This window comes from Liolophura sinensis, chromosome 4 (assembly GCF_032854445.1).
Source record: "Liolophura sinensis isolate JHLJ2023 chromosome 4, CUHK_Ljap_v2, whole genome shotgun sequence".
Taxonomy (NCBI): Eukaryota; Metazoa; Mollusca; class Polyplacophora; order Chitonida; family Chitonidae; genus Liolophura; species Liolophura sinensis.
In genome coordinates this window covers 3,681,603-3,693,632 of record NC_088298.1, presented here as the reverse complement: position 1 = coordinate 3,693,632, position 12,030 = coordinate 3,681,603, and the positions used below count along the sequence as shown (strand labels likewise).

At 38.5% G+C, this 12,030-nt stretch overlaps 1 protein-coding gene across 1 annotated transcript in view; it reads left to right on the top strand.

The window, feature by feature from the left end:
- LOC135464625 (presequence protease, mitochondrial-like) overlaps nt 1-9,720 on the top strand; it is a 30,627-nt gene extending 20,907 nt beyond the window's left edge. The window contains exons 21-27 of the mRNA XM_064742080.1: nt 3,067-3,178; nt 4,005-4,117; nt 5,164-5,217; nt 5,644-5,712; nt 7,296-7,410; nt 8,059-8,192; nt 9,499-9,720. Of these exons, the coding sequence (XP_064598150.1) occupies nt 3,067-3,178; nt 4,005-4,117; nt 5,164-5,217; nt 5,644-5,712; nt 7,296-7,410; nt 8,059-8,192; nt 9,499-9,601 (700 nt within the window). The 3' untranslated portion in view covers nt 9,602-9,720. The remainder of the gene's footprint in view (nt 1-3,066; nt 3,179-4,004; nt 4,118-5,163; nt 5,218-5,643; nt 5,713-7,295; nt 7,411-8,058; nt 8,193-9,498) is intronic.
- Nucleotides 9,721-12,030: the final 2,310 nt, after the last annotated feature.

The following is a 12,030-nucleotide window of genomic DNA, read 5'->3' as shown; positions in this document are numbered from 1 at the left end:
TATGGCGGAATGATGTGGTTACTATGACAACAGCACACCTTGTTGGATCACACGTTGTTGTTTTGGGAGGTTTTAAGCAATAATGAAGGTATTTTGTCTGGGAAAAGTGTGGATTCTCTTGTTAGTCGGTATGTTGGTAAAGTTTGGTTTGTTCATTTGGTCTGTATATTTAGGCTAAAAGCAAAAGACCACTCTAAAATGAAGTATATATCAGATGAACGACCAGTAAAATCTTTCCAGGAAAATAGTTGGATTTATTTTTTGAAAATTTTTCTAACCGAGTGAAATTGTGTAAAAAGATCAGATTCTACTGTGGTCTTTTGTTACCCAGAAGGTATCAGTTACGTCATATCTATACTTTATGCCTGAACTAATTCATTTCAAGGTCAAATGGGTGAATGCATTCATAGATCTATGTATAAACATACTTACAAAAAGCTTATGTGATGTCACTCATAGCACTGTGGTCAGAAAAGGCAACCATAAAATAGAATATTTAGATGCATTTTACAGGGTTAAACTGTAAAAAAAATAAATGCAGCTATTTTCCTGGAAAGTTTTTAATGTTCTTTAATCTGATACATACTTCATTTTAATATTCTCTTTACCTTTAATATGGATACAACAATGCAACGGGGTGTTTTTTTTTTGTTTTTCCACCAAAATCCCACGACACGTAAACTGTCATTAACCCTTTACTACAGCAATCTGCATGAAACACAAAAATAATTTTCAAAATGACTAAATTTTTGATTTCTTACTACCTCCTTAGGACAAAAGGAAATTGATGTGAGTGTTTCAAAACATTGAAGTTAGGAATGTGGAATCCCAAAAAAGAAAGTCTGCTTACTATCGTATGCATTCAAATCTGTTGGAGTCACTGTTTTGTGGTGCCAAATTTGGACCAGATTCAGGCGGATTCCTACATGGTCTATATGGAATCTGAGGTAATCCGTTCAGATTCTGGTGGAGTCCTTCATGGTGTTAGAATCTGAGGGAATCCGTTCAGATTCTGGTGGATTCCTTCATGGTGTTAGAATCTGAGGTAATCCGTTCAGATTCTGGTGGATTCCTACATGGTGTTAGAATCTGAGGTAGCCCGTTCAGATTCTGGCGGAGTCCTACATGGTGTTAGAATCTGAGGTAATCCGTTCAGTTTCTGGCGGATTCCTACATGATAATAGAACCTGAGGTAATCTGTTCAGATTCTGGTGGAGTCCTACATGGTGTTAGAATCTGAGGTAGCCCGTTCAGATTCTGGTGGAGTCCTACATGATAATAGAATCTGAGGTAATCCGTTCAGATTCTGGTGGAGTCCTACATGGTGTTAGAATCTGAGGTAGCCCGTTCAGATTCTGGTGGAGTCCTACATGGTGTTAGAATCTGAGGTAATCCGTTCAGATTCAGGCAGATTCCTTCATGGTGTTAGAATCTGAGGTAATCCGTTCAGATTCTGGTGGATTCCTACATGGTGTTAGAATCTGAGGTAATCCGTTCAGATTCTGGTGGATTCCTACATGGTGTTAGAATCTGAGGTAACCCGTTCAGATTCTGGCGGATTCCTACATGGTGTTAGAATCTGAGGTAAGCCAATCAGATTCTGGTGGATTCCTACATGGTGTTAGAATCTGAGGTAACCTGTTCAGTTTCTGGCGTATTCCTACATGGTGTTAGAATCTGAGGTAATCCGTTCAGATTCTGGTGGATTCCTACATGGTGTTAGAATCTGAGGTAACCCGTTCAGTTTCTGGTGGATTCCTACATGGTGTTAGAATCTGAGGTAACCCGTTCAGATTCTGGTGGATTCCTACATGGTGTTAGAATCTGAGGTAACCCGTTCAGATTCAGGCAGATTCCTACATGGTGTTAGAATCTGAGGTAACCCGTTCAGTTTCTGGCGTATTCCTACATGGTGTTAGAATCTGAGGTAACCCGTTCAGATTCTGGTGGATTGATACATGGTGTTAGAATCTGAGGTAATCCGTTCAGATTCTGGTGGATTCCTACATGGTGTTAGAATCTGAGGTAACCCGTTCAGATTCTGGCAGATTCCTACATGGTGTTAGAATCTGAGGTAACCCGTTCAGGTTCTGGTGGATTCCTTCATGGTGTTAGAATCTGAGGTAATCCGTTCAGATTCTGGTGGATTCCTACATGGTGTTAGGATCTGAGGTAATCCGTTCAGATTCTGGTGGATTCCTACATGGTGTTAGGATCTGAGGTAATCCGTTCAGATTCTGGTGGATTCCTACATGGTGTTAGAATCTGAGGTAACCCGTTCAGATTCTGGCGGATTCCTACATGGTGTTAGAATCTGAGGTAAGCCATTCAGATTCTGGTGGAGTCCTACATGGTGTTAGAATCTGAGGTAACCTGTTCAGTTTCTGGCGTATTCCTACATGGTGTTAGAATCTGAGGTAATCCGTTCAGATTCTGGTGGATTCCTACATGGTGTTAGAATCTGAGATAACCCATTCAGTTTCTGGTGGATTCCTACATGGTGTTAGAATCTGAGGTAACCCGTTCGGATTCTGGTGGATTCCTACATGGTGTTAGAATCTGAGGTAACCCATTCAGATTCTGGCAGATTCCTACATGGTGTTAGAATCTGAGGTAACCCGTTCAGATTCTGGTGGATTCCTACATGGTGTTAGAATCTGAGGTAATCCGTTCAGATTCTGGTGGATTCCTACATGGTGTTAGAATCTGAGGTAATCCGTTCAGATTCTGGTGGATTCCTACATGGTGTTAGGATCTGAGGTAATCCGTTCAGATTCTGGTGGAGTCCTACATGGTGTTAGAATCTGAGGTAACCCATTCAGATTCAGGCGGATTCCTACATGGTGTTAGAATCTGAGGTAACCCGTTCAGATTCAGGCAGATTCCTACATGGTGTTAGGATCTGAGGTAATCCATTCAGATTCTGGTGGAAAAGAAAGTTTGGGAAATAAATCTGTTTTTATTGCATTAATTATTATTGTCTAAATGTTACGCCTGGATACCTTGACATCTTCTCAGTGCTATACTAGTTTCCTAGGTTGAGATTTAATTTCATCTTCATTCCAGATTTGCGTTAAATACATCAGGGCCGGCCATGAGAAAAAGCGTGAGACAGTTCCAGGATTTCTTGTCCTCGCTTCCTGGGGAAAAGATTAGGGGAAAACGAACAAAGGTTGAGGTACAGTCAACTGCAGATCATACCCCAACTTTCTTTTATCTAGTTGATTGGTGTTTGACACCGTACTCCAGAATGTTTCACTTATATACTAGCAGTCAGGCTATTAGTGAAAGAAATCAGAGTAGGCCTGCCCTAAAGGACCTAAAATTTTGTCGACAAAAGTGCATTTTTAGAGGCAAATAAATGTCAGAAAATATTATTTTTGGCGCTGAAACTTACAATCTTCCAAAAGAATATCATCCCATGTTTCAAGCAAACCTCAAAACACTAAAATTAAAATTTCTAAAATCATTAGAACTATCAGAATCAGAAAAAATGGGCAGGTTAGTCATGGACAAAATTTCTGGTCGTTGAGGGTAGAAATCCACAGCTGTTCTCCAAGCACTTTATTTTAAGTCTTTTGTGTACAGAATAGAAATTTTATTGTGTAAAACCAATATGATTGTATTTTGTAATAGTGCTGATCTGAGGCATATCTGTAACTATGACAACCTGTCCTGAAGGTATAGCATCACCATGGAGACCAATACTGAAGGTGTAACATCACCATGGCAACTACTACCAGTACGAAAGGTACATGTGTGACATCACCATGGCGATCAGTATGCCTACCGATATGGAAGGCATAACATCACCATGACAAGTAAAGTCATTACCTAACATCACCATGGCGACCACTACTAAAGGCATAGTACCGCTACTCATGGCATTCACAGTTGTAATGTGCGCACAAAAATACATGTACAAGTGCATATTGAAGCTAGTCCATGAAATGTGACCGTGACTTCTGTCGGATTGTCCTACATTTCACCTTGTCTGATTTCAGCAAACCGTATTTGAGCCGAGCAGTTGTAAAACTCACATAGAACTGCCCTTCCCTGTGAACTATGTCAGTGAGAGCTTCCAAGGGGTTCATTATACACATGAAGACTATGCAAGGTGAGGCCATTGTAAAATAGGAGGGTGGATGGGTGAGTTTCCAATGTATAGCAGATTTACCACAAGTCTGTGTGTGGCATAGGTGTAAAGTATCCAGATAGGTCTGCTCTACAGGAGCTGTAAGATCTTTGTGAACGTGCCTTGAAGTAGTACTCCAGTGAGGAGTGTAGGGGGAAGATACTCAAATTATTTCATCTGGTGTAATCTATCACAGTTTCTTTATAATTGTATTCATAAGATTAAGAGGTACCGTAGTTCACCAGCACTGTAATGTAACAGCAGAGACTGGTGTGTTTTTACTCAGCTTGTATTTGGAACCACTTTGTTTTAGGGAGGAAAGGTTTCCCCGATTTACCAAATTAGTTAAGAACGTAAATTCAGAATTTAGATAGGTGTACATGTATGGTGTAGAAACCATAGCAACCAAACAAGACCACACCCTCGCCGCTGGTTTTATCCAATCCAAGCTTGGGCAGGGATTTTTTTTTAAATTCTCAAACCCCCGCTGTTCTTGGACCCTCTGTGGAAATAAGTGTTGGCCAGTTCTAGTAGAGCCTGTGCATGATCTAACGTGAAGGTTGATGGAGACACCTTCAGGGGCCAATTCCACAGAGCCATTTCTGACTTATGTCAAAATTTGAAATATGATCTGGAAACAGATTTGTAGGACCTTTTAATTAAAATTTCAACTATCTCATAAATGTTGTCATAAGATAAACGTGTCAAAATTTCAACTTCCAGTACCAAAAAAATAAACATCATTTAAAAGGTTTTAAATTTTGGTTTAAGTCAGGAATGGAATCGTGGTTTCCCTGTGTGGATGAAAATCTGTGTATTATATGTGAGAAAGTGTGTCAGTTACTTGCCACAAGTCAAGGGTTTATTCCAGGCACTCTGTTTTCCTTCACCCAGTGAAACTGATACATGTCCTTGAAGTGAAATATTGTTGAGCTGAACTGAAACCTACCAGTCAAATGAATAAATCTATGCAGCAGTATAACGTTTTTTTGTTTTTTTTTTGTTTGTTTTTTTTCTTTCTTTCACAGACTAAGCATTCTATCCAGACTGTTATCTGCAAAATTCCTACATCGAGAAATAAGGTGGGTGAAAAGTGGTGCAGTTGTTTATATCAAGTGTGACACATGTAACTTCTGTTACCCTTGGAAATGTCAAACCATTTTTGAAGTGAAAGTTAAGCAGTAATTTGCCAAAAGTAAGTGATTAATGCTGGGACTCCGGTTTCATTCACACATAAAATGGACTGCCATCATATGAGTAAAAAATTCTTGAGTATGGCATAAAAATGGCTTTAAATAACTAATAGATAAGCAAGTCGAACAAGATTTCCTGAAGATTAGAATTAAGGAATGATTTTAGCTTTACGCCACTTTGCCAATAAATATGTAAATATTAGAATGAATATTTTAATTCACATTCATCGACAGTACTGCAGTTAAACCGGGGCCATCTGAAGATGAGTGACATATATTTTGACCAATCAGATGTTTGCGTTATTTGTGTTTCAGAGAAAAGGGAGGAGCCTATGGCAGTGGAGCGGTCTGCCGCTCCGGACTGTTTAGTTTCTTCTCTTACAGGTAACATTGCATGTCCAGAACGATTTATTTTATAAATGCATTGATATGTAAAGTTTTCAGGTGGTTGCCTGATTTCTGGTTTAATGTTCATGGATTTCAAGTTTTCAGTCCCACGTTAAAGTAAAAGAGAGCTAAAATATGAAGTAAGGTTCATCATACAGACAACTGAAAACTAGGCATAAAAATACTTTCGTGTATGTGTTTACATTTTTTTGAACAATGTTGAAAGGCATTCAAATACATGAATGGTGTCTAGGAACTCTGAGGTCACATCACCTTTTTCCTGATGTTCAACAGAAGGAAGGAATTTTTGAGAACATTATTTCAGTAATCTTTTACTCATGGGTTGAAAGAGTTATTCCTTCCAACATTCAGTGTCGTGATTAGACTTGGGAAAACTTCCTGTGACGTCAGATTTCCTAACCTCTGATTGTATGATCCATAAAGCTCACCCCAGAATTCAAACATTTGAGTGAGTGAGTGCTTGGGGTTTAATGTCGTACTCAACAATTTTTCAGTCATATGACGACGAAGGAATCATTAGGGTGCATGTACGTGTAATGTGCCTCCTTGTTGCAGGACGGATTTCCACCGCTCTTTTATTTAGTGCTGCTTCACTGAGACGACTTACCGAAGGCAAGTAAGCCGACCGCCCGAGCCATTATACTGATACGGGTCAACCAGTCGTTGCACTATCCCCTTCATGCTGAACGCCAAGCGAGGAAGTTACAACTTCCTCTTTTAAAGTCTTAGGTGTGACTCGATCAAGGATTGATCCTGGACCTACCGGTCCCGAAGCGGACGCTCTATCAAACATTTGAACTCTCTTCACAAAAATCTAAAAAAAAAAAAATAAATTAAAGTATGTTTATGCATAGTTTTAAGTGATCAATTAAGTGATGCCTACTTCAATTTTAGAGGTCTTTTCCTTTAACGCAGTAAATTTTTTTCTTATTTGTAAGAAAATAAGATGTAGTAAATAGGTCAGTGGTCTTTTCAGACTTTTTGTGCAACACTCACTTACATGTACATCATTGCTGTTGTCGAAAAAACATCAGGAGTATTCAAATTGTGGTTTGTAATTCTTAACACCAAACGTTGTCCAATAATTCTCATTTAACTCGCTCTAGGCAAATCAATGATATTCAGATTAGTGTTTGTACATATTGTTCTCCGAATCCCGAAAGGCCCACAAGTCAGATAAATAGTTAGCATTTATTCAGCATTCCCACAAAAAGAGTTAATTCCTACAAACAGTTTGAGAGTAACGCAGACATGTACATACATGAATAACGACCGAAACGGACCAATGAGGTCACATTATCGAATTTAGGTCCTGCTTGCTTGCTTGCAGCTTTAATGCCAAAAACTTGTTTGTTTGCTTGTACAGCAGTTCTTTACTGCTGGAACCCTAATATCCTCAGCCCATAACAACATTGAACATCAGGCAAATAAATAAAGGCAACTTGCTGCTTGAATGATTAAAATTAAAAAAAAAAAGGTTTGCAATCTCATCATTTTCATTTATTAAGCCAAATCCAGGATGATGTTACATGTATGTTGTTGTTGTTTTGTTTCTCCAGAGACCCTAATTCCTTGAAAACGCTGGATGTTTTCAAGCAGTCTGTAGACTGGGCTCTGGATGGAAAGTTTACTGATGCAGACATAGATGAGGCCAAGTTGTCCATGTTTCAGCAGGTAAAACCATGTTACCATGGATACAGAAGTTATCTTTGTAAACTCTGTATTTTGTGTCACGGAGCAGCATTCATTATTGATACCTGTACATGTAAATGGGAAGGGTATTTTGTATGACTCCCAGCGTTGGTTAAACAACACCGCTTTTGCTCTCATGCCCTCTTCATTTCATAATAGTATGTTTGAAAAGAAATAGAAGAGAATTGTAGTGTTCAAATGACAGATAATGCACACCAGATGGGAGTTGTCCACTGTTTGAGAAGAAGCCTCCCTCGTTCCCAAACAGTGATAACTCCTGTCTGCTGTGCATTAACCAGGTGATTTGGGCATGGCAAACTACATTCTTAAATATGAAATGGGTGTAAGGCTAGAAACTTGTCTTGGGTAAATAATTTCTGTATGTTTGTTTTATAGCGGTGATTTATTTGCAGGAAAGCAAAAAAAGTATTTGCATTGTATTAGATTGTTCATGGAGACGTAATGTTCAAAGTTGCATGCGACATTGTTAATTCTACAGTTGGTGAGATTATGAGGGTTTGAAAGTCAAAGAAAGTTAATAAATTGAATTCAGGCTTATCAGATAGACACCTAAATAGTAAGTGTTCGTTGAGAACGCCTCTGAAAGTTTGTATTTCTACTCCAACACAGATAGACAAGCCGGTACCCCCAGGGTCTAAAGGGCTGACCTACTTTACCCAGGGGGTCAGTGATGAGATGAGACAGAGGAACCGTGACAAGCTGTTTGCTGTCAGCAGAGAGGAGGTCATGGATGTCACGGCCAGGTAAATGTACAGGTTAACCACGTGATAACTTCTTTTGTTATATATACACCTGAGTTTTCCCTGTTTGGCTTTCCTCCTACCATAATGCCTGTCATAGTCATGGCTCCGACCTCACCAGAATTTCAACACTGTAGATAATAAAGAATTGCTTCACTTAAGACTTAGAAATAGAAAGATCTTGTGTATTTCAGTCATCTCTCAAGGCTGATAGCATTATCTGTTGTCTCTGCCATGGCAGTCAACTCTAGAGGTTCCAAAACTCTTGAGGTACCAAAACTCTTGAGGTTCCAAAACTCTAGTTTGCTGTTATGAAATAAAGTCAAGATCAAGTAATGTTATGATATGGGGACGTGTCATTGGTAAAATGTAGCACATTTTTGTGAGGCCTTGGCTGGGTGTGTACAGCATTTAAGCTGTTGAGTATGGTGGTTGTTTATTGTAGTTTGTTGTTTTTGTGAGGCCTTGGCTGGGTGTGTACAGCATTTATGCTGTTGAGTATGATGGTTGTTTATTGTAGTTTGTTGTTTTTGTGAGGCCTTGGCTGGGTGTGTACAGCATTTAAGCTGTTGAGTATGGTGGTTGTTTATTGTAGTTTGTTGTTTTTGTGAGGCCTTGGCTGGGTGTGTACAGCATTTATGCTGTTGAGTACGATGAAGGTTTATTGTAGTTTGTTGTTTTTGTGAGGCCTTGGCTGGGTGTGTACAGCATTTATGCTTTTGAGTACAGCGGTTGTTTATTGTAGTTTGTTGTTTTTGTGAGGCCTTGGCTGGGTGTGTACAGCATTTAAGCTGTTGAGTATGATGGTTGTTTATTGTAGTTTGTTGTTTTTGTGAGGCCTTGGGTGGGTGTGTACAGCATTTATGCTGTTGAGTACGATGGTTGTTTATTGTAGTTTGTTGTTTTTGTGAGGCCTTGGCTGGGTGTGTACAGCATTTATGCTTTTGAGTACAGTGGTTGTTTATTGTAGTTTGTTGTTTTTGTGAGGCCTTGGCTGGGTGTGTACAGCATTTATGCTTTTGAGTACAGCGGTTGTTTATTGTAGTTTGTTGTTTTTGTGAGGCCTTGGTTGGGTGTGTACAGCATTTATGCTGTTGAGTACAGTGGTTCTTTATTGTAGTTTGTTGTTTTAATTAACTTGCTTGATACTAGAAGTTTGTTGTTTATGGAAGCGTTAATAGGCCTTACAATGTTCCAACTATAAAATTGTTGAGACATTTCTCATATCATTTATTTTATGATTGTATGAAATATTGTTGAAGACTTGCTCTTAGTAAATATTTTTTGGTCAATTATTTCTTCACCCTAGATACCTTGTTCCTGGCCATAAACTGAACTCTGTAACATTCCTGGGTCCTGAGAATGAGGTAACCAAGGGAGACAACTCCTGGAGAGTTTTGACTGAGTCATAATGTGGTCAACACGGTTACCACGCCTACCAACTCCAAAGAGTTTCTTACATTTCTGGATCAGTGGCAAATGAATGCAGAGACATATTCATGAGAATCAACAGGACCGTAAACATTAATTAGGACTTATTCTGCCATTTAAGATCATTTTTAATCTAATTTGGTGCTTGGTTACTGGATTTTTTATTATGAGTACCTACAAAACACTTCACTCACGTGCCGAATGTGTCCATTTAAGGAGTACTGGTATCTAACATTCATTAAAAACCACTCAGTTTCCACCTATAAGGTATGCCTTTCGGCGTGGTACACATGGGAAAGTTCGCCAGTAACTTGCCAAAGGTGAGTGGTTTGACCAGGTGCTCCACTTTCATCCACAATTTAAGCGGAAAGTGAACAGCAGTGCTATATTAACATACTTCTTAAATATGGTTGCGTGATTATGTGGTTAATATTAAGTCTTATCGCAAGATTTCTGTCTGCCCATGCTGGTACAATTTTTGTATCTTTGTGAAGCCTGGAAGTTTGTGAATCCCAACTAAATCAAATAGTAAGTGTTCAGAAATTCAGCCTAAACCTGGATGGTAATAGAGTGTTCAAAATTGGCCGTTAAAAGAGGCACAAAGAATGAAGATTGTAAGAAAAGAAGGTTGAAGAATGAGGATTGTGAAGAAGGGAAGGTTGAAGTATGAGGATTGCGAAGAAGAGAAGAAAGGTTGAAGAATGAAGATTGTACAAAAGGGAAGACTGAAATACGATGATTGTAAAGAAAGGAAGGTTGAAAATAAGGATTGTGAAGAAGGTTGAAGTATGAGGATTGCGAAGAAGAGAAGAAAGGTTGAAGAATGAAGATTGTACAAAAGGGAAGACTGAAATATGATGATTGTAAAGAAAAGAAGGTTGAAAATAAGGATTATGAAGAAGGTTAAAGAATGAGGATTGTAAAGAAGGGTGAAGAATGAGGATTGTAAAAAGGGTAGACTGAAATAAGATGATTGTAAAGAAAAGAAGGTTGAAAATAAGAATTGTGAAAAAGATTAAAGAATGAGGATTGAGAAGAAGATGAATAAACTCAAGGAAAACTGGAAAATTGAAAGTAGATCTAAATCTAACGATTATTCTACTTTCCTCACCAACTCTACATAAATAGTAACATTAATACAGTAGCTACTAGGTAGATGTAAAGCACGTAATACCTTGCTCATCACTGCTGGCACCACTAATAACTGATATGTAGACTTTCTTGCTTCTATATTGGCGTAAATTCAGTCCTGTTCTGTATGAATCTCAAAATGATCGCTATGTATAATGATGCTTATGTGGAAGCTGAAAAATGAAGTGTGGGCCTCCCAAAATATTCACAACTAACGACTCCTGAAAGTATCTGCGACGACATCTTACGCAAAAGTCAGTCAGATACAGTTTTGTGGCTTTTGTATTTGACATTTTGGATTGGTTATAAAAATTCGACTTTTCCATTCAGGGAGGTTTTGTATTTATATTAGTGCTTTGTGGTTTTAACAGTATTCACTGCTTTCACTGTTTCACACTTTGTGTACATCAGGTTTTGTGTGTCAACCCAAATACTTAGAGCTACCTATATAGTATACACAGGTGCTAAATTGTTATCTTAGGAACAGTCCTATATTGGGTTTTAAGCCCTGTAAATAAAAGCAATATCTTTGCAAAAATACAAACCTTAACAGTACTTCCTTGCTTTTTTTGTGTTTTTAGACTTTGTTGTGTTCATTTTATATGTGACCCAACAACAGAATTGGGCGCAAAAAGCGTTGAAGAAAAGTACCTGTACGACAAAGAAGGCGGCTAAATTTAAAAAAAAAACTTTCCCTACAACATTTACTCGCCTCTCATTGATGCATGATTTCACATATTTTCTTCGTTTGATTGTTGCTTAATGATATACTGGTATTCAAGAATTATTCACACCTACAATGGCGGTCAGTTATACAGTGACGGCCAGTTTTGGAGGAGAAGGGTGGTGTATTCATTGTTGAGTAAGATCGCCGTGTTGGTTACATGAACAGTGGAAATCAAGGTGCAACTGAGGTACGCAATTTTATTAACGACATCTTCAGAAATAGCATAGTGCACGATTTTGATACTATTTCAATTCATAGGCTTTTGACATTCCTTCGGACGCCAGCGTTTTTCCGTCGTCATTGATGGTTTGTTTTAAAGGTTGTTTTGAAAATCGATCTTGCAATTACAGACCTGGCCCCGGGATCAGGAAGCAATCTTGGACTTTCAATGATTTCAGTGATTAAACTTGGTATGTTCCAATCCGTTATTTTAGCTGAAATTTGTTTTCCGGTAACTTACCCAGAATTTACGTTGTCAAGCAATGTTTTGACCTTGTTACGTGCGAAATACCAGTTTTAAAATGGTTTGAAATTTTGGCTTAAGTCTAAGAT